The sequence below is a fragment of the Bactrocera neohumeralis genome, chromosome 2 (assembly GCF_024586455.1).
Source record: "Bactrocera neohumeralis isolate Rockhampton chromosome 2, APGP_CSIRO_Bneo_wtdbg2-racon-allhic-juicebox.fasta_v2, whole genome shotgun sequence".
Lineage (NCBI taxonomy): Eukaryota > Metazoa > Arthropoda > Insecta > Diptera > Tephritidae > Bactrocera > Bactrocera neohumeralis.
In genome coordinates, this window is record NC_065919.1 from 56,937,568 (window position 1) to 56,964,881 (window position 27,314).

Consider the following 27,314-nt stretch of genomic DNA (forward strand, 5'->3'; position numbering starts at 1 on the left):
CAACTCGCTAGCCGGCAGCACATAGGGAAAAGACAAAGAAACGTTGTTGACAACATACAAGGCAATCGGCCGGCCGGTCCTCAATTACGCAGCACCAATATGGTCGCAGTTTCTGCTGGCATGTTTTCGTAGAAATCACCCTTGCAGCCACCTGCTTGGAGCGGAATCGCCTCCTAGGAGCATCAATAGGTCTTTCCTTGACTACGTCGACGAAATCGTACAGTACGCCGACCGGACTTCGGACGCAACTGACTTCCGACAGGTACTGACCGCCATTCACAGTGGAGCTATCAACAACTTCACCGACTCCCTTTCAGTGAATGGCGTTCTTGGAGTCAAATCACCACCCATCGCAGACCAAGAGCTCGAGTTGCCGCGAGAAACGCGAGTGACCCTAGCACAGTTTCGTTCTGGATATTGTAGCAGGTTAAACTCCTACTTATCCAGAATAGACCCCGACATATGCAATATATGTATGTTCTGCATGAAATGAGTCTCGACACTGACCACTCTTTGCATGTCCTGCCAACCCTACTCATCGAACACCCGAATACCCCTTTCCCTTTGGTCCGACCCCTTCGAAACAGCACGTTTCCTGGGCCTTCCGCTACATGACGTCGACGACAACATGGATAACCCTTGCCATCCTAATGAGGATAAAACAACAACAACAACATTCTTTCACGACCTGTTTTTTATTCGGATTTACCGACGGGAATATAGAAAAATTGAGTGAAAATTTCAAATCGTTTGTACAGGGTGTCCCAAAATAAACGCAATATTTAAATTTATTTAATAATATGCTTTGCTGATTATTTTGCCAGGCGGAAGGTATTCGTAGTGCAGCACACCACTATCGCATCATTATCCAGCTGAGCTGTCGGCAAATAGAAATTAAACTCTTTTGAGTTGATCGTTCTTTTTCTGGTACAACAAATATCTGTTTATGCAGCTCCACATGTAAATAAGTACTTACACAGTAGCACCCCTACTTCGCCGAAAGTCATGTGGTTCTTTTGATCCTAAAGCATAACATTCTATTAATAATCACTTTTTGAGATACAAAATTGTAAACTTTCCGATTATTTTGGGTTTTGGCACCTTGTCATCTTCTTCTTTGTTAGCGTAGAGAATTCTTACGCGGTTATAGCCGAGTTTACAACAGCGCGCCAGTCGTTTCATTTTTGGACAAAGTGACGCCAATTGGAGATTCCAAGCGCTGTGGGGTCCTACTCCAACTAGTCTTTCCAACGGAGTAGAGGTCTTCTCTTCCTCTGCTTCCTTCGGCAGGTACTGCGTTGAATACTCTCAGACCTTGTCATACTGTATATACATATGTATTTGCCTTAACATTAAAGTATAGATTTACAGATAAGCGAATGATCCCGATTTTGGTAACCTCAGCGCATTTTACAAAAAAAAAAACGTGTATTTGGCTTCGACTGAAAATCTCAAACAAAAAAAACAACAAAGAGCGTGAAATATGCAAATAAGTTACAAGTACATTTTTTGGTATTCCAGTTGTTCATGACCTTGCGGCTGCACCCTTTTTCTAGTTTTGTATTTTTATTAGTTTCGCATGCACCCTGTGCAGTTGCTTTGCTTTGATCATTCGTGCGCCGACAGCATTTGCATATTTTGCACGTAGATACACATGTGTAGGCATATGTAACTGTATATGTGTAGATATGTATGCTGGCAGGTGCAATTTAAATTGTAATTACAAAGTTAAAGGCATCCACATATGCGGCAAGTACGATAATTTTTCAAGGTCACATTAGAGAAAATGTAATTATGGCCTCATAAATGTACCCTTTTATATACACATATATGTACATATGTATACAAGCATGTGTCTGTATGTAAAGTCGGCAGTTATTGAGGAACAGCGGCGTAGTTGGTAGGCAAGCGGGCCTAGAGTTGAGACACAGACGCGGCTACGGTTCTCACTGTGTATATGTGTGTTTGTGACTGCTGAAAGCGTCGAATGATTAGTGACGGAACGAACGAACGACCGACCGATTGACACGTGATGGCAGGCGCGCAACAACAGCAGCAAACAAACGAACTGTCTATTTAACAGTGCGCAGATCAAACGCAGACGAAACTGTCACTCGGTCAATACATCAGTTGGGCGCTTGGCAAGCGGAAAACGCTGGGTAAACACCAACACATATATGTATATATCGGGTGATTTTTTAAGAGTTGATAACTTTTTTTTTAAAAACGCATAAAATTTGCAAAATCTCATCGGTTCTTTATTTGAAACGTTAGATTGGTTCATGACATTTACTTTTTGAAGATAATTTCATTTAAATGTTGACCGCGGCTGCGTCTTCGGTGGTCCATTCGGAAAGTCCAATTATGGGCAACTTTTTCGAGCATTTCGGCCGGAATGCCCGAATTTCTTCGTGTTGTCTTCCAAAGCTGGATAGTTGCTGGCTTATTTCTGTAGACTTTAGACTTGACGTAGCCCCACAAAAAATAGTCTAAAGGCGTTAAATCGCATGATCTTGGTGGCCAACTTACGGGTCCATTTCTTGAGATGAATTTTCTCCGAAGTTTTCCCTCAAAAATGGCCATAGAATCGCGAGCTGTGTGGCATGTAGCGCCATCTTGTTGAAACCATGTCAACCAAGTTCAGTTCTTCCATTTTTGGCAACAAAAGTTTGTTAGCATCGAACGATAGCGATCGCCATTCACCGTAACGTTGCGTCCGTAACAGCATCTTTGAAAAAATACGGTCCAATGATTCCACCAGCGTACAAACCACACCAAACAGTGCATTTTTCGGGATATGGGCAGTTCTTGAACGGCTTCTGGTTGCTCTTCACCCCAAATGCGGCAATTTTGCTTATTTACGTAGCCATTCAACCAGAAATGAGCTTCATCGCTGAACAAAATTTGTCGATAAAAAAGCGGATTTTCTGCCAACTTTTCTAGGGCCCATTCACTGAAAATTTCTTGATTGGACTTTCCGAATGGACCACCTAAGACGCAGCCGCGGTCAACATTTAAATGAAATTATCTTCAAAAAGTAAATGTCAAAACCAATCTAACGTTTCAAATAAAGAACCGATTGAGATTTTGCAAATTTTAAAACGCTGTTATCAAGCTCTTAAAAAATCACACACATATGATATAATATATTTTGTTTGTAATTCCTACATAACCTCGCAATTCACCCCTCACTGCATTATAGCTAGTTGGTTGGTTGGTTAGTTGGTTCGACAGTAATTCAATTTGCCGACTGTCATTTGTTCGCTCCGTCAATGCTCGTCAATTAAGTGTCGCTTTGCATGCAACAGCGGCAAAATGCAGCGAACTGTCTAAGCTCTGGCGGCGATTTGCATAATCCATCACAGGCAATTGCAAGCAATAAGTGGCAGCGAGTATTTATTGCCTATACCGAGGAAATAAGGGGAAAAATTAAAATATTAAAAAGGCAGGAATTCATTACATTCCTTCCCCCGCTCTTCTCAAGCAATTGTGTGCTTTTGTTTTTGTTTAGCCCATAGGCAAGAAATTTGAGAAATTGATGTGGGAAAGTTGGCAATCATGACAGAGCCTTCGCAGATTCTCTTGCACTGCCGTGCTTGGCGCATTTAAAAAATCTCTTCCTTGAAAATTTTCAAAAACCAAACCAAAAAAAGATTTAATAATAATCGTAAAAAATAAAATTAAAATTAAGCGCTCACCCAAGTGCTGTGGCTGTGAAAGCGTTCATGCAAGACTGGCAAGCAAATGAAGTTTGAGCGCGTCAAGCCACTAAAATTAGGGTTCACTGCACGAGCGTGTTTGGCCGAAAGCTAAATGCGCTTTTATACAATACTTTTTATACCCATGCAACACGTTGCACAGAGTTTAATAAGTTTGCTCACGTAACGCTTGTTTTGATGAAATCGATTATGGGGAGCTGAAAAGTTCATGGCGTTTGTAGGAAAAATATTTTTTTTTGCTTTCAAAATTCGTTATTTTCTACATTATTCTGCTGTCGTGACTAAAACACTGAATATATTCTATTAGCAAGGTTTTGCAATGCAATTTTTGTAAAGAAAATATTTGCTTCAAAATAGACCTTAATCATGTTGATAACCTCTTTCTTTTTACTGCCCATTGAGGGGTTAGTACTCAGAGACATGGAATTTTTTTTTAAATATTTGTTTAGTAAATAATTTTAGTATTTTATAAAAGTAAGATAAACAGGAAAATAGTGTTTTACAGTTCATACTTAAGTTATGCTTAAGTACTGAAAATGGGAGACTTAAGCAGTGCTTAAGTAAAAGCTGATCTTTTTTTTGAATTGTTTTGAGTTTTCAGCGACATCTTTCTTAGCGTTCGAGCAAGTGTCCGTCCGCTTACATTCGATTATAGCTCTATACTTTTCCACCAGTTCCAATTCGTGGTTCTTTTGTTGTTTTCATCCATCATTTTGGATATAAATTTCCTCCTCCTTATGGATGACATTTGTACATTCTTACTTCAAATTTAAATAGAATATTTATAAAATTATCTCTCGCCCTAACTCCTTAAATAGTTTTAGCCTACATATACAATATATTGATGACTGAATTATTTCTTTAAAGTGCCAGACATCTCGATCAACTTCATTTTTCGTCATCAAAAATAGTTTTCTGGTTTTTTTTTGATGTTGTCGTTCCTAGCAGTGCTCTTTGGACGTCCACTGCGTTCAGCATCTTATATGTCGTTAGGGTCCGTACTCCATTTCGAAAGCCACTTCCAATCATATGCTATTCTAATTCACTCCAAGTAACGGGTTTTTCAATAAGAGCGCTACAAAAGTTTAGGCTTGGTTTGAGATATCAATGAAAATCTTTTATTGCTGTGAGAGTACATTCGATGCCATTACGATTTCTTTTACATGGCCACCATGAGCACGCTTGCAGAAGTCCAGGCGCTGAACCTAATTTCGACGCTTTTCAAGCATAAATCGGGCGATACTGCTGCAATTTCACGTTCGATATCATCCAATTCGGGCAAAAAATATTCGGTTATCATTGAGCGGTAGCGATTCCCATTCACAGTAACGTGTCGGTCTTGATCATCACGGAAGCAGTACGGCCCAATGACGCCGCTGGCCCATAAACCGCACCAAACCTTAATTTTTTCGGTATTGTAATGGTGACTCTGAAAATGATTTTTCTATGAAAATCCAGATATTTTCAAGTTGTTGCCCAATTCACGAACATACAACGATTTTGGCGGTCAAGCGGCGTCAGTTCTTGCGTCAATTTGATCTTGTAAGGATGTAGACCGAAATCTTTTCGCAAAATTCGCCACAACGACGTCACAGAAATGCCCAACGCTTGAGAACGACATGTGAGAGACTGATTTGGGTCTTGTACTGTGCCTGTGGATTCAAATTTGTCTACTAGACGCTAAATTTTTGATCTGACAACGATTATGACGACCATAAATTGGATGTAGAGTTGAGTCCACTGACTCCAAATTTCGGTAGTAAATTTTAATAATTTAGACTCGTTGTTGGATCTTTGGATAAATTGGATGTAGAGTTGAGTCCACGTGACTCCAAATTTCGGTAGTAAATTTTAATAATTTAGACTCGTTGTTGGATCGTATCGCTTACATTCGATTATATATTATCTTTCCATGATGAAATGGCAAACCTTACTGAAGAGAAATGTCAAACGAGCAGAAAAAATATGGGGTCGTTTGCTGTCCCTATCGGTCTACTTTTGTAGCGTCCCTATTGAAAAACCCGTTATATCTTCAAAACCTTCGGAAAGGAGACGTCTTTGATAGTAAAACTTTTTCGAATATTTTGGACTGGCAGGATAAGACGGTTGTGTAAAGTCCTTGCCGTGTTTAGCTATCATGACGATCCGCGACTTTTTACATTTACATAATTTGGAAAATATCCAGAACTGAAAATTACATTAAAAAGCAAGGAATGTACTACTAAAGCAATACTTGGTTTTATTAGTATTATTATTTTTTTTTTTTTGGTGTAATTTTTTCATATCCTGAGGACTTTTTTGTATTCAACTCCTTTTAATTTCACAATATTTCAACAGTCGAAGCATTGAAATAATAAATGTAGTAGCCAGCCGGCACCACCCGAGCTTTACCTTTCTTACTTAGCTGTTTATTTACCTTTTTCAAAGTGCGCTGTGCATCTACCACGCCGGCGTTGCATTATTCGACTTATCTTCATTTTAATTTTAGCGATTTTCTTGAAAATATATTTTTTTGACCCAACACCGAAAAACATGCAAGAAGCAAAACGGCAAAACAAAAACACATGGCATTCAGTACATCCGTAGCATAAAAGTCGGTGGAAAAAAGTTAATAACGAAACCGGCTGTCGGCTAGTAGCCGCTGGTCGCTCAAAGTTCGCATCGCTGTCGTTTATTATCATAACGGTGCTTAAGTGCAGACACACTCGTCCGACAATCAGTTAGTGTTCATGGCGGCATTTGGACCAGGGCCAGCATGCAAAAGCAGCACAGCAGAACAACTGCAGCACAAGAAACGAAGACATGCCCTGGACCCCGCACACTGCGGCTGTGCATTTCTCGCGCCACCACCACAACTTGTTGCGCTGCGCGGCAAAAGAATTTACTTTATTTATTTATTCACTGTTATTCTGTTTGTAATTCGTTATTTGTTTGGGCTCACGATCTCGTTGCATTTTAATTAAATGCGATTTGTATTTGCATCGGTTTGGGATTCAAAGCGTGACGCGTGAAGCGTTGTCGCGTTCTCAATTACTCCGGCATACCAGGGTTTGGTGCACGCGTTGCTTTTTTTTTTTGTGTTGTCATTGTAACTTCTTTGTGTATTTTGTTTATTTATTGGCAAATAGTGTGGTTTATTTATTTATTTTTTGGCAAAACTTACTAAGCTGTGCCGTGATCATGAGAGTTTTGCAAATAAACAGCTTCTTCTGACACTAAATTTATACAAAATTAATTTTTCAACTCATGTGACTGTTGAGCTCGATACAAACTATAAGACATTCTCACGGTCTAAAGTCTTTATTCGACCCAAAGCCTAGACTTTCATTACACTTCTAAGGTTTGGAAGCCTAAAATCGTTGCAGAGGGACTAATCTGAATAAATACTGCATACGATAGTTTAATTCAAGCCAAAAAAGGTCTTCCACTGCTGCAGTGGATGAAACCTAAACAGATCTCACCTGAAGATATTGTATGTACAATGACCAAAAAATTCACAAAACGAAGAAAAAAATTTAAAAAGTTCTGAGTTTTACCCATAATTTTGATCGTTTTTGGCCTGCCAAAACACGATTTTTAAACAGATCAAAAAAACTGATATGTTCTTGTATGGAGAACTTTATACAGAACAAGATGCAGAAAAATATGATAGGAGACCCCGAATAATATTTACAGCAAAATCGAAAAACGCTGTTTCGACGACACATGTTTAAAAACGATAACCATAACTCTATGTACATTGAAAAATATTTGAAATACTACTATGAGCAAAAGCATTAAGGCTAAAAGTAGCAATACTTTGTTCATCATTTTTAAAATCTTAACTTATTCTTCAAAATTTTGTAGTCCCCTTCAAAGTAATCCCCCTTGACCGTAATACACTTGTGCCACCATTTTTTACAGTCAGCGAAACCATTGTAAAAGGCAATTTCCGGAATAGCCTTCAAGGCGCATAACGATTCACGTTTCATGTCTTCAATTACTTGAAACGGTTTCCCAGAGCGGCCGTTTAAGTTTGCTGAATAGTCAGAAGTCGCACTGAGCTAATCAGGCGAATACGGTGATTGCGGCACGATATTGGTTGAAAATTTGGCGAAAAAATCAAGAAGAATCAATGCAGTATGCGACGGTGTATTATCGTGACGCAAGAACTAAGAGTTGTCGCTCCATAATTCCGGCCTCTTTTTACGCATAGCTTCGCCAAACGACGCATAACTTCAAAAAATATTCCCTTTTGTCAGTTTGGCCGGTCGGAAGCAATTCAGAGTGCACCATCGCCTCGATTTTTGACCTGCTTTGACGTGTTTTTTTTCGGCTTCGGCTCACCCTTGCCACGTTATTCGGCCAATTGATCGTATGTTTCCGAGTCGTAATCATAGCAAGACTCATCGCTAGTATTAATACGTTTCATGACATTCTGGTAGTCGAAAGCATTGCTTCACAGGCGTTAAAGCGACGCTGTTTTTCACAGAAATTGATCGAGTTTAGAACCAATCGTGCTTTTTTACTGTTCTTAGGCTCAAATGATCTTTCAAAATGGTTTTCACTGATCGTTCCGGTATTCCAACGATGGCAGTAAGATCTCTGAACTGTTAATCGTCGATTCTCAAGCACCAATTCCTTTATTTTATTGACGTGTTGATCATCACTTGATGTTGATGGCCGTCCTGGACGAGCTTCGTCGTCATTGACATAGGTTAGCCAGTTAAGAGACTACAACGGCTACGCTGGCTAGGTCATGTCGTCTGAATGGACGAAAACACTCCAGCGCCTTAAGTATTCGACGCAGTACGCGCAGGGGGAAGCAGAGGAAGAGGAAGATCTCTACTCGGTTAGAGATTCGGTACACCAGTTTTGAGAACAAAAAGAAACTTTTTATGTTTTGAGAGCCGATTTCCGAAAGTTAGAAGATTCTCAAAAATACGCTCATATCTTCGAATCCATCTCCAAAGGTTTGTACAGATCGAGTCACTAAAGCATATAGCTGCCATACAAATTGACCGAACAAAGTTCTGCTAAGAAATCTTTTGTATTTGTGAAGGGTATTATAACTTCGTTACAACGTTTTTTCTTGTTTGAGATGCACAGCCTTCGCAATATCGTTTTGTTCCATCGAATTTCGAATATTGATATTTGGTTAGGGTTAGAGTATTAAAGTATTAGAGTAAAGTGTTTAGAGGTTCACATCATCAATATAAAGGACCCCGCGTTTCCTAATAGTAGTCACACTAGCAAGCTTTAACGAACATCGAAGCGTATTTCTGCCATAAATTTAATTAATTAATTTAATATTTTAACATACCGCAGGAGTTGTAAGCGCCAATGGAATATTCATTAGGCTGATGAGGTTCTTCTTCCATAAACTTGTTCATTATTAGAGGAATTCGCTGCTTTCACAAAATCTATTAACGCCGTTCAGATTCTGCTAGACATTATTCCTATCCGCCCACATCGCGTTCACAAATTTTCCAAAATTTGTTCAAAGTTTGACGATTGTGCTCAGAAATCGCCGCCTTACCACGGTCGTACAGAAGCCAATAACGCTTTTCAAAAGCAAGAGTGAAAAGCGCGTACCGCAGACTATCTGTTTCGACTATTTACTGAATCAGTGTTAGGCTCTTGAACATAAGTATGTACATATACGGTGCACATTTCCAAATCTTCAAAAACATATCTTCCATCCATCATAATATTGATTTGTTTTCCTGTGTTTTTCAAATGCATGCATTCGTTTAGCTTGACGGACTTCCTTTGGAGGAGACCTGACGACAGTGAAAAGGCGTATTTCTAGGGCCGAGGGGCGATATTTTACCAAAAGTTCCATCGGTTTTTAGCCCAAATTAGGTGACACTAACTCATATTATCCTATCATACCTTCCCTAATCATTTGACGTTAAAATCTCAATTTTGATACTCTGTGGACGCTACCGCTCAAAAGCACATTTCAAGCACTCTTTTGTATGTTCGTACCTCACGATCAGTATCAGTTTTGCGCCCCATTGATACTTATTTCCACCATTTATTTCTAATGTAATCTCCACAAATTTGCCATTTATCAATTCCAAATGCCAGATACACCATCGAACACACTCGAGGCGCATATCACGAGAGTCTAGTATGTGTATGAGTATGAGTTTCCTGTGATTTTAGTTTCTGTGCCCACAGCAGTTCCAAAATGCATTCAAAGTCACCAGCAAGCGGCCAACAGGTGGCTATTGCCGCCGAACTTTAAAAGTTATCACACATGCTGAGCTGGCAAGTTGCGCATGCGCACAGCGATTATCGCAGCTGGTTAGCGGTTTGACTCTTTGTGTGGTTGTTTGGCAGCACTTGTTGGCAAATATTCGAGATTAATGCAAATTGGCACGATTTCAAATTTTCCGTAAATGAAAATTACAAATGTGTTTCTTCGCGCTTTTTCACCGTCAATTTATAAAGCAACAACAATGAAAATATACTCGCAACACAGTTACACGAATCTCCTCAGCATGCATTAGTGTGCGTGTGTGTATGTGTGTGTCTGCTTTTAGTGTGGTTTTTGACAAGTTGTTGGCATGAATTATTTATTTATTTATCCGCGCCAGTCGCAGTGCAACAACAACAACAACAACACATCGTGCTGATAGCTACTTATTACTGCGCTGCAGCGAATCGGGTGCTACTCCGCGCATTTAATCTGACTTTGGCTTCGGCTTCGGCTCCGGCTTTGCCTCTGCATGCTTCATTCGTGCAACTGTGCATGCGCGCTAAATTCAATTAGTTGGCGTGGGTTTTGGACAAATTTGAAAATGCGCGCAAAACGGCATAAATTGAAGTGCATATATTATTTAATATATGGTACTTACATATACTATATCAGGTTGTCAAAAAAGTCTTGCGGTATTTTCGCTAGTTGACGCTGAAAGCGCGTAGTTCTAGTTTTATTCGTCGCATCGGGTCATGCTATACCTTTTTGGAAAGCTCATTTCACGCGCTAATACGTGTTTGATTGATTGTCTTTTCTTTTAAGTCCAATAAAATTTGTGCAGTTTATGGACCCGATACAGTTTCCATTTCCACCGCACATGGTTTCAACGTTTTCGTTCTGGTGTAGAGGTGGTCGAAGATGCGCCACGCTCCGGAAGGCCTGTCGTCGAAAATGCTGAATTGGTCGAAAGAGACCGGCATAGTAGCAGCCTTAGCATCGGTCACGAGCTGGGCATGAGTCATCAAAAATTCATTTCAATTTCAATAAAAAAAAAAAAATCAAAAAAAATACCGCAAGACTTTTTTGACAACCCATTATGTACATACATATGTATGTATACATGTATTAGTACAAATTTAGCGTTAATGTTACCGTCCATAATGTAATTTCAGAAACTTTAAGTGATGAAGTTTTATAAAGCATGTACGAGAGTGGCTTTTTATATAATATTTCGGGATTCTTCTTCTTTCTAATTTAGCTTACGCGGTTATAGCCGAGTTTACAACAGCGCGCCAATCGTTCTTTTCGGTGCTTGGCGCCATTTGGAGATTTCAAGTGTAGTCAGGTCCTTCTCCAACTGGTCTTTCCAACGGAGTGGCGGTCTTCCTCTTCCTCTGCTTCTACCAGCGGGTATTGCGTCAAATACTCTCAGAGCTGGAGTGTTTTCATCCATTCGGCCGACATGACCTAGCCAGCGAAGCCGTTACCTCCTAATTCGCTGAATTATGTCAATGTCGTCGTATATCTCGCACAGCTCATTGTTCCATCGACTGCGGTATTCGCCGTTGCTAATGCGCAAAGGACCGTAAATCTTCCGTAGCATCTTTCTCTCGAAAACCCGTAACGCCAACTCATTACATGTTGTCAGGAATTAGACAACAAAGACAAATATTAATAATGTTTGTTTTTAAAATATTCTCCATTAAGATCAATACACTTCTGCATGCGTTTGATGCTTTACGCTCTGAACGCAACAACCATCTCTTCAGGTTTTGGAAAACGTTGACCTCCTAGCTTATTCAATGCAGTTGTTTCAGTCGACGTTTGAGAGCTCGCATTGTCGTTGTGAAGAGAGATCCGTCTCTCGGCGGTTGGTTTTCCTGATTTCTTGAAAGACCACTGACCAAGAAATGTTTGTGCACCACTGAGAATCTACTGTAATACGTATTGTTCCAGCAGTTATCAAATCCACGCTTGATGGTGAGATTCGTGTTGGTTATCAGCGAAACCATCCAACGGTAGGCCCAGGAAACGTGCTGTTTCGACAGGTTTAGACCACAAAGTGAAGGGTGTTAGATAAACCAACGAATCCCGGGCATGCAAAGTGTTGGTTAATGTCATGAGGGGATAGATATTTGGTATATCGGGGGGTCGATTCTGGAAAAGTACGAGTTTAACCTTCTATTGTATTCAGAACGAAGTTGCGCTGGGGTCACTTTAGCTACTCGTGGCAGCAATGGATGTTGATTACACGCCAAATACGCGGTTCACTGAGAAAGAGTCGGTGAAGGTGTTTTTGGTTTCACTGAGAATGGCAGTCAGTGCGTGTCTGAAGTTAGTTGCGTTCGAAGTTTGGTCGGCATACTGCATATGTCGGCGACGTGGTCAAGGAATAACCACTTAATGTTTATAGGAGGGGGCTTCGCTTCAAGCAGACGCCTGCAAGTATGGTTTCTGTGAAAACATTCCAACAGAAACAGCTTAGAGAGAAACTTGTTATATTTCTTAGTCGTAAGCATAACGTACGGGCTTCGCTGAGTAAGGGTTCAGCCGGAGACATTAAGAGGAATCCTATTATAGTCCGGAGTGCAGTATTCTGTCCATCCCGTTGAAAATATCGGTGCGACGTAGTTTATGAAATAAAAAAAAATATTTTACCGATTCGGTTTGCGTGCGCAATTTAAAGTACAAGTCAAATTTGATCTTGAGTGTATTATCAGCAACGCAGATAGCAGTACATTCTTTGTAAGAGTTGGTAGTAGTGGTTTGTGCCGATTGCGATCATTTTTAGGAGTTTTATAACAGCACTGAGGCCGCTTTGGTATTAACTCGTCAGCCATTTCTGCATGGTATCACCCTTGATAGTAGCTTCCCGACGTGGTCCTGATTACTCAGATGACAGAATACCTTTCACTAGTAGCTCAGAGCTCAAACCAATCCAACTATTAGTTCACAATATGTCCGTGTCAAGCTAAGTGTCCAAAATCCGTAGAAGTCAAAAAGACCGTGAAGGCGGCAGGTCACTTAGTATGAAGTTCTTTCGAATCTTTCGAATCGCAGTTTAGATTAGGTAAGGTGAATTTCTTCGAAACGGCTAGATCGATGACTTGACTTGAAATTTGCCCAGGATTTTTTTTTAGAGGTGATTAGGTAATGTTTGTAGGATTAACTTTGATAATTTAATTTTTTTAGTCACTCTGAAGGATAACTTTTTTATAAAAAGATAATACATCGATCACTACCTGTATTCATCTAGAGTAATATTAACTTTAGTTTTTGGATTTGAGATAATTTGTTATAGCAAAAAATTTCCTCATCACCAGACAACTTTTTTCAAAGGCTCGCCTGGAGATCGTTTATGGGCGCAAGGGATGCAAAAATATTTCGAATTAAATGGCCGATTATAAAAGCGCGTGAAATTCTGTAAATATATATTTTTTACTTATTGATTAACTGAAATGCCTCTTCAAAACAAAACACGTTTTCTGGCTTGCGATTGGATATAAATAACGCCTTAAGCATGAATTTCACTTCATACCAATTATAACACATTTCCTATCAATAACCGCTAAACAATCAAAAGTCGGCACGCAAATAAATAAATAGACACAAGCTCAGTCCATTTTTCGCACCAAGCAAGCGTCCAACCTGCCATCACTGCCACCGATACCCTATCATTAAAAGCGACCGACTATCAGCCAACCGTCCACCTGACCGCAAGCAATCCAACAACAACTGTCGAACCATGTGTGTTTGAATGTCTGTATGAATGGGATGCCGTCTTCACTGAGACACCACCAACACCACCGCCTGCCGTCGTCAGCGCCTTCGGTTATTTGTCCAAACACATCGATGTAACGATCGATGATGGACGCTGCGACGGGTCACTTTAGAGCCGCAGCTAGTTCATACGTCAATCTCAATTACATATCCGCGTGTGGTGGATAATTTTCCAGCTTATTAGCGAATAAACAAGTTAATTCCAATAATACGCGTATGTACGCGCCAAGAAACGCAAAAGACCAAACGACAGACGAGATTGAATGGTTGTTGCTTCGGCGGCTGCTTGCCGGAAGGGCTGCTCGCTCGTCTGCCTATGATGGCATACATTGGTTATCGCGTCAGCACAATCGATAAGCGAGCGCTGGCGAGTTGAATGGCAAAAGAAGACGCCTAGAAGTACAGAAATGAGAATGAAACTGGAGAGAAACGCAAAGGCAAGCCACGCATGCGCAGCATTTGCAGTACACACACACACACTGGTATCTATTGCAAATTGAAAATGTGGCCATTGTATATGTGTGTGATGACGCCGGTTGGGGGCTCATTGGTCCATGGATAGCATTGCAGCCTGTGGATTATCGCTAACTGCAGCGCGGCAACATTTAATGATCTTCGTTGCACGCAATATTCATATGTGTGTGTATGTATGTATGTGTACATATACAAATGTGTAGTAATGCATGTGAGCCCTTTGCTTGGCAGCTCAACTTTACGACGCTGTAACGCCGCTTTGGTCCGTTTATTGCTCTGGCAATGCCACGCTACGTGGGGCTATTTCGCAACGGTCTGAAATGCGCCTATATTTACACTTATTGTTATTGCTGGAGCGCATGCGTTCTTTGTACGCCAAAATAGTCAAATAGCAAGCAGCTGGCTTTCTGGCTGACTTTGTTGGTTTTGGCTGACCGCCCGGTCCACTGTCTTGGCTGGCCTCCTCTCCTCACTTGGCAAGAGCATGTGACATTTTTTTACTGCCGTCGGCGGCTTTGATCTTTCTGCTTGTTGCTTTAAGCCTTCACACGCTTTTTGTAATTTGTTTACTTTGTATTCTCGTTCTCTTCACTTTGCCTTTATTTTTATTTGTTTTTATTTTTTCTGCGTTTCTGCAAAATATTTACTCGCGCGCAGAGTTTTAAAATGTAAGCCGCTGTGGAATATTAACTAAACTTTCCCAGCTGTCGCGGCCGGCCGGCAATCGAAATTCCTTTACTCCGATACCCAGAATACATTTGTAGCAACAACAAATTGTTGACCGCTTCTTGGTAAAGACGTTGCTTGATTTCTTGCCATGTGTATTTATGACAAATGGACAGATATGTATGTATGTATGTATGTAGGTATACCATGTAATGTGGCCGCTGCTCAAAATTCACTTTTGTTTTTGCCTCCGTCTACTTAAATATGCATATATTCTTGCATCCATACATAAATATGCTTTTATCATGAGAGCGTGTCACTTTTACTGGATTACTCCGGGTTCCACTGTTTCAAACTGATAAGCTTATGAGCTTATAATTATGTGCACACACATGCACACTTAAAATTTATAAGCTCAAACGACAAGTGCTTTTGCATACACAGTGCTGTGCAGCAAATTAGGACAACCCTTCTTTTTATTGCATTCATGGAAACAATGTATAGTAAAATCAAGAATTTGACTCTTCAATTTTCATGTTCTTTCAAAAAATAAAGCGTGCTCCAAACGATTGGAAAATTCGTGTCAAAACAGTTTTCGTATTCAAAATGAATATCTAAATCGATCGCATTTATACCACAAATTAACTGTTAAGCCTAAAAAAAAAACAAACTCCGATGATTGTTAACTTGTTTTTGCATGTCAAACTCATAAACCCATGTCTCATCGGCAGTTATATTGCTCTCCATGAATGTAGGATCGGAATTCGAACGATCAAGCATGTCCGAAGAGACCAGTTTATGATACTCTTTTTGAAACAAATTCAGCTTAATCGGGACGAGTCGAGCAAGAACGCGTTTCATAACCAAAATATCGACCAAAATCATTCGAACGGACTCGCGAGATATGCCGATATACATACGTAGGTTGCTATATATATTTCTGGCCTAATAAGGTAAATAGGCATATTTATCAACGAAAATGGTTTTTTTATTATTTTTTTTTTTTTTTTTTTTTTTTTTGTTGATTGCTGTTTTGTTTCGGGCTCATACGCATAGATCCATGATTCGTCACCTGTGACGATCTTATAAACGTCTTTTGAAGCACCGCGATCGTATTTTTTCAGCATTTCTTTACACCAATCCACACGAGCCTTTTTTTGAGCGATTGTCAAATTGTGCGGGATCCAACGAGAACAAACCTTTTTACGGCCAGGTGTTCATGCAATATCGAATGTATGCTGGTGGGAGAAATGCATAGGCATGCCTCTATCTGAAGGTATGTTACATGACGGTCTTGCATTATCAGTTCACGTACGGCATCGATGTTTTCTGGCACAACGGCTGTTTTTGGACGACCTTCACGGAATTCGTCTTTGAGCGAGCGTCGGCCACGATTGAATTCGTTGTACCAGTTTTTCACAGTGCTATAGGATGGTGCTTCATAGCCATACAAAGATTTTAGTTCATCGAAAATCCACGTCGAAAGTTGTGAAAAATGATCGCACGAAAATGTTCACGAGTTAATTCCATTTTTTGGCCGAGATGAATTTTTTAATTCCCTGTAAATAAAACAATTCACGATTAAATGACAAAACGTTCTGAGTGATGTTATGCTAAAAAATGTCAAACTTTCCAATGGAAATGTCAGATTGCACCTGGCAACACTTAGTGTTGCCCTAGGCCAGAATATATATATCAGCCCTCGTTTATGATATGATATGCTCTCTTGTCATCTCTCGAACTCTTGCCTGACGATTTTCAAGCACCATATCATTCACTTTTTTAATATTTTCATCAGCTGAAGTGGTCGAAGGTCGTCCAGAACGATGCATGTCTTCAACAAAGTCCATCGACCGTCCATGTACTACTCTTATGCTTGTGTTTTTGATAAAACTGAATCACCTTAAGCCTTATCCAACATTCGCAACGATTTGATTTGATTGATTTTTTTAATATCATATACACGGGGAGTTTAATTACAATTTCCGGGTGCTTTTTTGTCACAATGTATTTCATTTTAATATTAATTCGAAACCAAAAAATGCACGTTTCCATTATATTGCACACTACTGCATGCATATTTCCATTTTCAAGTAATTATAAATAGGTAAGCTCTTAAGAGTACTACCATGCTTTATAAGAAAGCCAAAATACACACACTTATACATACTTGAACATTGAACCATTTAAATGTGAGTTTAAGCACATAATTATACATTTCACTGATTTAAATATTGTAATTATGACAAATAGCCGAACTGATAATGACATCGGTCAGGCGGCACCTGACCACTAATGATATATGACTGTTCTGAATACACAATTTCATATGCGTCTGCAATATGTAAATGTGTATGTGTGAGTTGTTTACACTCGTGGATAGTGTGCTTAATCGGCTTTCGGCGATCATAATCGATTTTAATATTAAATCATTTGCACTGAAGTGTATGCGCGCTCATAAATTTGGGTATTTAGGGACAAAAAGAAAGTTTTTTGGTTATAGCGGAGTTAACAACAACGCACCAGTCGTTTCTTCTTTTCGCTATTCGACGCTAAGTCGAGATACCACGTGCATCCAGGTCCTTCTCCCCCCAATATCTGCAACGGTCTTCCTCTGCTTCCACCAGCGAGTACGAATCGAAAACCTTCAATGCTGGAGTATTTCCTACCGTCCAGACAACATGACCTAGTCAGTGCATACGCTTCGCTTCTTTATTGAGTCTAGAGAAAGCAGAACTAACGGCGCGGTTGTTGAGGCCAATGATATCATTACGCCAGCAGCTGCAGATTTAAGAAGTCACACCATAGGGAGTTTCCTTGTCAGAAAACTCGCTTGGTATCGAACGGCTCGTTGAGGTCCTTCTCGATCCTGACGGTCATTTAGGAGTCAGCTTTACACAGCCGTTTTAGCTTTGCGGGAATACCAAGTTCGGACATATCGATATTTCTTTCACGGGTCTTTTCCAAGATTTGGCGCATGGTGAAAATAGATGCTAGATTTTCCAGCTTTAAAGCCACATTGATTGGACCGTATCAATGTGGCCTACGCTCGATAGAACCTTATATGCGATATTAAGGAGACTTATCTCACGGTAATATCCGCAGATTGTGGAGTCCTCTTTTTTGTGGATTGAACAGATCACACTTAGGTTCCAATCATCGGGCATGTTTTCATCTGGTATTCCCGCAAAGCTAAAACGGCTGTGTAAACTGACGTTGAGTAACACGAAAAGCTCCGTCAGAATCGGGAAGGACCTCTCCGAGCCGTTCGATACCAAACGAGGTTTCAGACAAGGTGATTCCCTATCGTGCGATTTCTTCAACCTGCTTCTGGAGAAAATAGTTCGAGCTGCAGAACTAAATAGAGAAGGTACCATCTTTTATAAGAGTGTACAACTGCTGGCGTATGCCGATGATATTGATATCGTTGACAGTCAAAACTTTGAAGTTGTAGATAATTTCGTCTATCTTGGAACCAGCGTAAACACCACCAACAATGTCAGCCTAGAAATCCAACGCAGGATTGCTCTTGCCAACAGGTGCTACTTCGGACTGAGTAGGCAATTGAGAAGCAAAGTCCTCTCTCGACAAACAAAAACCAAACTCTATAAGTCACTCATAATTCCCGTCCTGCTATATGGTGCAGAGTCTTGGACGATGTCAACAACTGATGAGTCGACGTTGTGAGTTTTCGAGAGAAAAGTTCTGCGAAAGATTTATGGTCCTCTGCGCGTTGGCCACGGCGAATATCGCATTCGATGGAACGATGAGCTGTACGAGATATACGACGACATCGACATAGTTCAGCGAATTAAAAGACAGCGGCTACGCTGGCTAGGTCATGTTGTCCGAATGGACGAAAACACTCCAGCTCTGAAAGTATTCGACGCTGTACCCGCCGGGGAAGCAGAGGAAGAGAAAGACCTCCACTCCGTTGGAAGGACCAGGTGGAGAAGGACCTGGCTACGCATGCAATATCCAATTGGCGCCACGTAGCGAAAAGAAGAAACGACTGGCGCGCTGTTGTTAACTCGGCTATAATCGCGTAAGCGGTGTCTACGCCAATTAAGAAGAAGAAGATATCTTGCAAAGAAGCTGATGCTTGTCTGTTCTTCCTCGGGTTATTTAAATAGCTCGGCCAGTAATCCTTAGAATCCTGCCGCTTTGTTGTTCTTCATGCGGGTAATTGTAGTCGGGCAATGGAACGTCTATCCTATCGTCAACGATTGGGGAACCAGGTTCGCCATCTCCAGATGTTACACTTTCACTACCGTTTAGCAGGCTGCAGAAGTGTTCCCTCCATAAGTTCAATATGCCACTAGATCACTTCTTTGGGGTGTAAAAATCCGTTTACCTGTCGGTTGTGATTTTAGCTTCTTGACGTCGTACCCTCCCTGTGCTTGTGGATGGGCTTGCTTTGCTAGTACTCCAAACAACCATATTTCGAGCGCCTGCAAAGTCAACCCATTTGTAGAGGTTTCCCCATGGAGGCTGAATTTTCCGAGTGTTGTACCAAAGATGCCTTCCCAATTTAGGAACCGGACATTCCAAGTGCATGCCTTTAAATCATAGTCCTTATTACGTTTGTTCCATCCGTTCAACGTTCATTTATCATTTATCCGTTGACTCCACCGTTCATGTTTCCGCCCAACCCCCATCCATTTGCCTGTTCGTCACTGCATACGCCCAAAGCCCACTCAACCAGCCATCCACCCATCCGTTTGGCAACCGGATAGTTGTTTTCCACATGTGCGCATGTTGGTAGTCGCTGGCTGAATATAAATGAGGGTAGGTTCCAGTTATGTAAACCTGAGGGTGGTCTTATCGTAAACATAGCCCTATTTAAATATACCTCTATTTATATAACAAGATTTACAAAATAATTTTAATCAAAAAAACTAATTTAATCTTGCTATTTTCTTGCAGGTTGTCCGCCCACCACGAGTTCACATTGTCTGCGCTGCAACAGCGAGGGCTGCATTAAGTGCCCCGCCTATCTGATGACCGACACACGTCAGTGTGTGGAGCAATGTCCTTCCGGCTACATCGATCAATGGTCGGCGCATACCGAATTTATGGGACGCGTCTGCGTCTCCACCGGTTATTCGGGTCCGCTCATGGCCGCTATTGCAGGACTAATAGGCGGCTTTGTGGTTTGTCTCACGCTACTAGCTGTCGCCATGATGTTGGTGCGACGTCGACGTAGACGTAAATCCATCAAACAGAAGCTGATCAACGAGAATACCATGGATCGTTCCGATTTTCTGCGACAACTCAATGAAATGCGTCCGAATGCAGAATATTTTCTAGCGATGCTCAACGATACGCGACGCCAAATACGCAAGTTGTATTTGTCGGGTGAGGTGGGCGCAGCGAATTCCTATCGACCGATAGTACGCGATCTTGCCAAAATACTGATACTGTTGAATCGGCCAATCGAATTGATACCGGCGGCACCGCACGACTGGAATCGTTTGTACACGTGGTCCGAACAAGCATTAGAGCGTTACAAGCCGCAAGTGGGTCACTTAATCGATTTCTTTCAGCCCTCCGGTGGCGGACGCGGCAGCAGCAGCGTGGGCATTACCGATGACTTCGATGCAACGTTCTTCCCACAGAAGAACAACGTCTACCGGCAGAGCATGTTGGCGGGCTCGGGTCAGCAAAAGCTACACATGTTCGGCTCGCTCATCAGCTTGCATGAATTTGAGGAGCCGCGCCCTTCCGATCCCTTCGGCAGCAGCTTCAACACGCTCAAAAGTGGCAATCTGATATCGGATCTCAATGCGAGTTCGTTATGGCTGGAAGACGAATTCTATAAATTGGGCTTTCGACCGCAGGACGAAATCACGACTGAGTTATAATGTCTGCTGTGTGTTTTTTGTTTGTATCGTTTCTCAAATAGAATTGTGTTAGTTTTGTTTTACTTATTTTATATGGATTAGCTTAGATACTTTATTTTATATTATGTAATATAATTTTAATTAAAAAGTATTATTTTATTTTGTTAAAACGAGTAGCTGCTTAAAATCTACAGAATACGTTGTGTTTGCTTAATAAACACTTACTGTTTTTTAATCACAAATATTTACAAACAATTTTTACAAATCACTAAATGTACAGTCGACGTCACAAGTATGTATACCAACACGCAATCATGTAAAAAAGCGTAAACGCACAAAGTTATTGCAAAAGCATGGAACTATTGTCTGTTTTATAGTATAATTTGTTATAAAATAATAAAAAGTAATAACGGTAAAGTTATAATTGAAAGAAAGCGCCAACGAACAAATAATAGAAAAAAAAACGCCGCCCAGTTGCCGCTAAGCAGCGCCTAGTGTACGCCTACACTTTGCTTCCATGAGCTGGAAAGCCAAGCGAAACATTCCTAGTTTTTAGTAAATATTTGCGAGTAGTGATAGATTTATATGTACATAATAATATAAACTGAGTTGCCTTATTTTACGTATAAGTTGAAAATGTGAAAATATATAAATGAACTAGTCAATAAAAAAAAATATAAAAAAAAAAAACGAAAACAAAAACATAATCAACTTAAACTTAAGTTTTGCTAAGCTGAATTCAAATATGTTTAAATAAATTAATTTGAAAAAAAAAACATATTTGTTTATAAGCATTTTTGATCAAATTAATTTAAAATATTGGATTGGATTGGATTCTGATCGATTTTTGTTGTTGTAACGAGTACCTAATCCCCACTAGGATGGTAAGGTTCAGATAAGTTGTCGACGACTTCACGGTAGGCCCAGGAAACGTGCTGTTTCGACGGGTTCGGACTATAGGGAGAGGGGTCTCAGATGTGTAGGGTTAGCAGGGCGTACACAGAGGTGGGTTAATGTCATGCGGAGACTCATTGCACGCTGGACATATGTTGAATATGTCAGGGTTTATTTAAGTAGGAGTTTAACCTGCTACAGTATACAAAACGGAGCTGCGCAAGGGTCACCCTCGATTCTCGCAGCAACTCGAGCTCGTCGTCTGCAATGGGTGGTGGTTAGTTGCGTCCCTAGTCTGGTCGGCGTATTGTCTTATGTCGTCGACGTAGTTGAGAAAGGACCTCTTGATGCTCCTAGGGGCGGTTCCGCTTCAAGCGGGTGACTGCAGGGATGATTTCTACGAAACCACTTGAAGAGGAGTATATTGTGCTCCTTAACTGGTAGTATGCGGGTCTCGCTGTGCAGATGTTCGATGAGAGACATCAAGAGGCATCCCTTTGTAGACCGGAGTATAGTGTTCTGACATGTCGGTAGCTTTTCCTTGTCTGCGTTACACTGCATTCAGGCGACAATATTGGTGCGGCGTAGTTAAGGACCGGCCGGCCGATTGCCTTGTATGTTGCCAACAACGTTTCTTTGTCTTTTCCGCATGTGCTGCCGGCTAGCTACTTCGAGGATTTTGTTGCGGCTCTGTAGTTTGGCAATAATCGCGATCGTGTGAGGAGTGAAGGAGCATAGGCTGTCGAATATCACACCTAAAATCTTAGGGTTATTGACAATCGGAATTTTAACGCCATCGCCTGCAATATTAAGGTCAAGTCTGTACTCCTTCGCCCAGTTAGTGAATATGATTGCTGTGGATTTAGTAGGCGAGAGTGTTAAGTTCCATGCACCGAGGAAGCGAGAAAGGTTGGGAAGATAGCCGTTTACTTTTGAGCACATGCCATCGATTCCTTTGAGCGTCGTCATTATCGTGCAATCATCAGCGTACGAGATGATGGTGGTTGAAGGAATTTCTAGATGTAGAAGTTAAACAGCAACGAGGAGAGGACAGCACCCTTCGGACACAACTGTTTAATTCTTTTCAATTTAGAGTTTTTACCCCGAAACAGTACGGATAATCGTCGACCGCTCAGGTAGTTCATGGTCCACTTCGTAGCGTAGATTTTTCGATATCCTCAAGTAACGTTGTGTGGCTGACGATCGGCTTTTAACAAGTTCAATGCTACGTGGATCGTCCTATCGTAGGGTGATTTTTGGTTAAGGTCATGGTTTGAGAGACTCAGGTGGTGCGTGAAGGTCGAGAGTAGCAAGGCTTCAAGTGTCTTTACAACTGGGGAGAGGAGATATCGGACGATAGGACCTGGGGTTTCCCAGGTTTCAGTAATGGGACCACTCTTCCTATTGTTCACATATCGGGTATTTGAAGAGTGGCCAGCGACAGATTGAGGACTTTGGTTAGGAAGCTTTCTCCCGTCGAGCCTAGGTGCATTAACATCAGCATGTTTATTCCATCAGGACTAATGGATTTGAAAGGTTTTGCCTTATTGATGACACTCTGAACCTCCTCATCGGTGAAAGTAAGTAGTGCGCAGTCTTTTGGCATTTTGCGCACACTTATACTTAAACTTAATAGCTCACACAGCAATTCTCACAACAGGCGGTTCTACGTTATCAGAATTGACCCGGATTTTATCCGGCCAAGAGCTGTACTTTCGGAGATCTAACTTCGTTTGGATCAGTAAGTTTTGATCAATTAGTTTGTATGTCAACTATATGATATAGTGGTCCAAGGGGAAAAGAAAGTGTGAAAAATTTCATATCGATCTATCAAAAACATATGTATGTATGTATGTATATACAGACGGACACAGCTAAATCGACTCAGTTAAAAAATAAAAGTAAATAATAATAATAATCAATAACTAACAATAAGAATAAAAAAAATATTAATAATAAGAATCAATAAAAAGAAAAATTATGATAAAAGTAAATAAAATATAATTATTATAAAAATTAATAAAAAAAAAAAAAATAGTAAAAAATATCACAAATAAAATAACATTTGTTTTTATAAGTTAAATAAAGTGCTGAAATTATATTTTTCATTTGTTGTTTTAACGCCATATGTTGTGGTATACCAATAATGTAAATAAAAATATATTTTGTCGCAGTAAAAACGTAAATGAGAAATCAAAACGCAATTCATTAATTAATAATCCTCTTCATCTTCATCCTCATATTCGAGGTAGGGCTCTATTTCCAACGTGCAAACAGGTTCTGTTTTCACTTTAAATTCGGCATATGCGCCATCTTGTCCATGTCACCCATCGTCCGTCAATTGTTTGAGGTGATCTTGCAATGATTCATGTTTCAAAAACACCGACTCGTCTAAAAAAGTTTTCTCACTGACCAATTGCGCCAGTTCACCGGCATCATAGCCAATCAGCAGCTTCAAATCACAATCAAACTTATAAGCGAAACGTTTGCCCGACACTTTGGATATCATATCACCATCGTAGTAATAGCGCAAGGCACGCGATAACTTTTCATAATTCATTGCCGGTTTATTCTTCTTAATGCCCCACAGTCGCGCTACGCACTCCGGGTCGATGAGTTTGAATTCGCCATCGCTGCCAACCCATTGTATGATGTTGCGATGCTCGCGATCGGTTAAAATTTCGAGCAGAAATTGCCACAGCTGTACTTGTCCATTGTTGCCGGAACCGACACCGTAATTACTGCCGATGCTGCTATTACCACCAGTGTTGCTGTTGTTGAGTATGGTGTGTGTTGGCGAACCATCCATTGGTACTATCGGTGCTGTAAGCATATAGTTCAAATTATTAATAGGAAATATTGATAAAGGTTTCTTTTACTTGCATTTCTTACAGTAGGTTTTTGTGGCGCTTACGCTTGTTTTGCGCATTATTTTTAATTCTTTTATTGGCGGCGTTGCTGCACCAACACCAGTGCTAATTGGCTTCGTAGCAGTGGAACCGGTTGTGCCACGATCTTCAGGCACCTTGTGTACAACGGAGACAAATTTGCATTCTTTAAGCAATTGCAAATGTGTCCAGAACACATTACCCGGATCTTTGGGTAACTTTCGTCGAAATTCTTCATGTGTTAGTGAACATAGCTCTTTTCCTGTCATGGCCCAATCACTCAAGCTAACGCCAGTCTGAAATATTAATGAAACAAGGTTAATAAAAATCAATAAACTTAAAGAAGGCTTAGGGATACTTTCGTTTCCTTAGTGTAGTTGTAAATGTATTTTTTCAAATGTTTTCTGATGAAAATGCTTTTATGAGGCTCATTATGTGCAAAAATGTGGGCAAGATTCCGAATTCTTATGTAGCAAAGGTATGTATGTGCATCCATTGGAGCTTACACCTTTCTTAGAAGTGCGAACATATTCTCCCATGAGGGCTGTTGGGTCTCAAGTTGTCTTCAGCCTCCAAACTGCTGATGCTTTATACGAAAAACTTCATAAAGCCGGAAAAACACATGGAGGTTTAAACCGCAATAAGAAAAAGACGGTTTTATAACTTTAAAGGGATCGACACTCTCACTACACTAACTTACAAAAAGTTTTCGTGGCGTCCACGTAAATGTATAAGCACTTGCCGAAAAAAATTCAATGTATTGCATTATGGGGAAAACGTTGCCCATTTTCGAAATCACAAATATATAAATACATCCATAGGAGCTTACACATCTCTAAGAAGTGTGAGCTTCTCACATGGGGCTACACGACTTAATGTTGAGTCTCAGGTCGTCTTCAGACTCCAAACGGCTAATGCTTTATATGAAAAACTCCATAATACCGCAAAAACACTTGGAGGTTTGACCGCAATAAGAAAAATACGCTTGTATAACTTTAATTGAATAACTTTAAAAGTATCGAAGTTCATGTTCCGTCAAGTATTGTGGCGCAACAGCGCTTCTGATATTTTTATATACATATATTTTTACCATATCGGCATAAAAAAAAGAACGCATTTTCACTACACAAATTTACAAACAGTTTTCGTGGCACACACGTAAATCTTTAAGCACTTGCCGGGAATGTTTTGTGTAGTGCATTATGGGAAAACGTTATCCATTTTCATAATCGTAAATAGAAGTTGAAAAATGTCTTTTAAATTGAAACATACTTGTGCAAATAAGCTTTGTATGTAATATTTTTAAATGAACTGCAAGCCAATAAATCAGTTCTAAATGCTTTAACTATTGATTGGTACTCCATTTACGTATTTGATTTTCTCCACTTACCAACTCAAATTGCCTTACAGCCCATTGAAACCAGTGTTTCACTTGTATAGTTGTCCACTCATTAGGGTCTTCTGGTATTTTAAGGCGCACTTGCTCCTTCTTAAATTTATTGTCTAAGACCCAGTTGAGGCAAGGTTTTTCTTCGGTTTCTTCATTCTTATCAGCGTTTTTGTTGTTTGCTTCTTCAGCGGCTAAAGCAGCTGCAATTCAAAGATATTTGTGATAAGTAAAAGAAAAACATTTATAAATTTAGTTACAAGTCTTATTCTTACCCAACGCCGCCTCTGTTGGTTTCAGCACATCAACAATGTTTATGTGTTGCTCTGCTGTTTGTATTTGTACATTTATTTGCACCAATCCTTCACCTTTCACGCATTGGTCAACAAGATTTTTATGCGGTTCCAGCTGTCAATCATAATAGAAAGACAATTTCACAATTATAACATAATTAGAAATGAAAGCGCAATTCTAACCTCTTGTGTGTCTTGCAGAAAGAACTTGTAACCTTTCAAATTCATGCCAATCTTCTTTTCAGCCAGCTTTCTGCAATTAGTAGAGCAACAAAATCAATTAAAATTGCGATTTATTTTATATTTATACAATTACACAGCGACAGAAAGTGAACAATTCCGCCGCCTACTCACTGCAATGTCCGCAAGGGCTCACGTATGTCCATATGTAGAATGATAACATCATCGGGCTCATTTTCGTCTACTTCTTGATCGTCCATATACAAATTGTGTTGAAAAATTTCATTCGTCATTATGCTATCTGTTAATTTTAAGGATTTTTATTATTTGCTGATAGTAAATATTCCCGTTATTGGTTTTGCATAAGCCCACCCAAATCTGTGTTATCCAGTCTGTACTCTTCAGTCAAATGCGACAAATCATCTGTTTCCATTCTACACCCCTCAATGCTGGTAAATACTTCACCGTCTTTAAAACTTTACTATTTTCACTTTTTATTTATTTATTTTCATTTTTATTTGAGAAAGCACGAAGAATAGCAAAGAATTGATGTACTTTTTGTTAATAGTGCTGAAATGTCAAAACGGTACATATGTCAAATAACGGAGTAAACGCTGCACCCGAGGGTTGCATTTTTAAGTAGCTTCTGAAAATACTATTTTAAGATAATTATTATAGAAATTTATTATTTTTGCTGCCAAAAATTATTAATTTGTTTCATATTTTATTTACTACAATGCATTTTTATTTCTGTTTAGATTTTATATAAAAAGAAATAGTTTTCGCAAATTCTTAGAATAACGAAGTATGCCTTTGCTACGTAATGCGTTCGCAAATGTATGTAATGCTTTCATGGCATTAAGGCGGACCAGTTATCTATTTATTTGTTGTGTATTACTAAAAACTGATATTTATTGTACGAAATTGTTTAATTTTTCAAAGAAACTTACAAAATTAAATTATTTATCCTCGTTGACAAAGATTTTTAAATTTTTAAATTTAA

General features: G+C 40.0%; 2 protein-coding genes across 3 annotated transcripts in view; one reads left to right on the plus strand and one right to left on the minus strand.

The window, feature by feature from the left end:
- LOC126751776 (uncharacterized) overlaps window positions 1-21,012 on the plus strand; it is a 110,057-nt gene extending 89,045 nt beyond the window's left edge. Inside the window, exon 2 of the mRNA XM_050462305.1 lies at window positions 19,753-21,012. Coding sequence (XP_050318262.1) covers window positions 19,753-20,690 — 938 coding nt within the window. The 3' untranslated portion in view covers window positions 20,691-21,012. The remainder of the gene's footprint in view (window positions 1-19,752) is intronic.
- A 2,615-nt stretch (window positions 21,013-23,627) lies between these two features.
- LOC126751775 (DNA-binding protein Ets97D) lies at window positions 23,628-26,852 on the minus strand. 2 transcript variants are annotated; one of them, XM_050462304.1, is made up of 7 exons: window positions 26,684-26,852; window positions 26,486-26,612; window positions 26,315-26,384; window positions 26,114-26,246; window positions 25,842-26,041; window positions 24,456-24,747; window positions 23,628-24,386 (listed from the first exon to the last, which is right to left on the minus strand). In XM_050462304.1, the coding sequence occupies exons 1-7, from the start codon at window positions 26,742-26,744 to the stop codon at window positions 23,887-23,889; spliced, it is 1,383 nt and encodes a 460-aa protein (XP_050318261.1). In that variant the 5' UTR covers window positions 26,745-26,852; the 3' UTR covers window positions 23,628-23,886. The 2 variants fall into 2 exon arrangements, with proteins under 2 accessions (XP_050318261.1, XP_050318260.1); XM_050462303.1 differs by having other exon boundaries at window positions 24,447-24,747; window positions 26,684-26,851.
- Window positions 26,853-27,314: the final 462 nt, after the last annotated feature.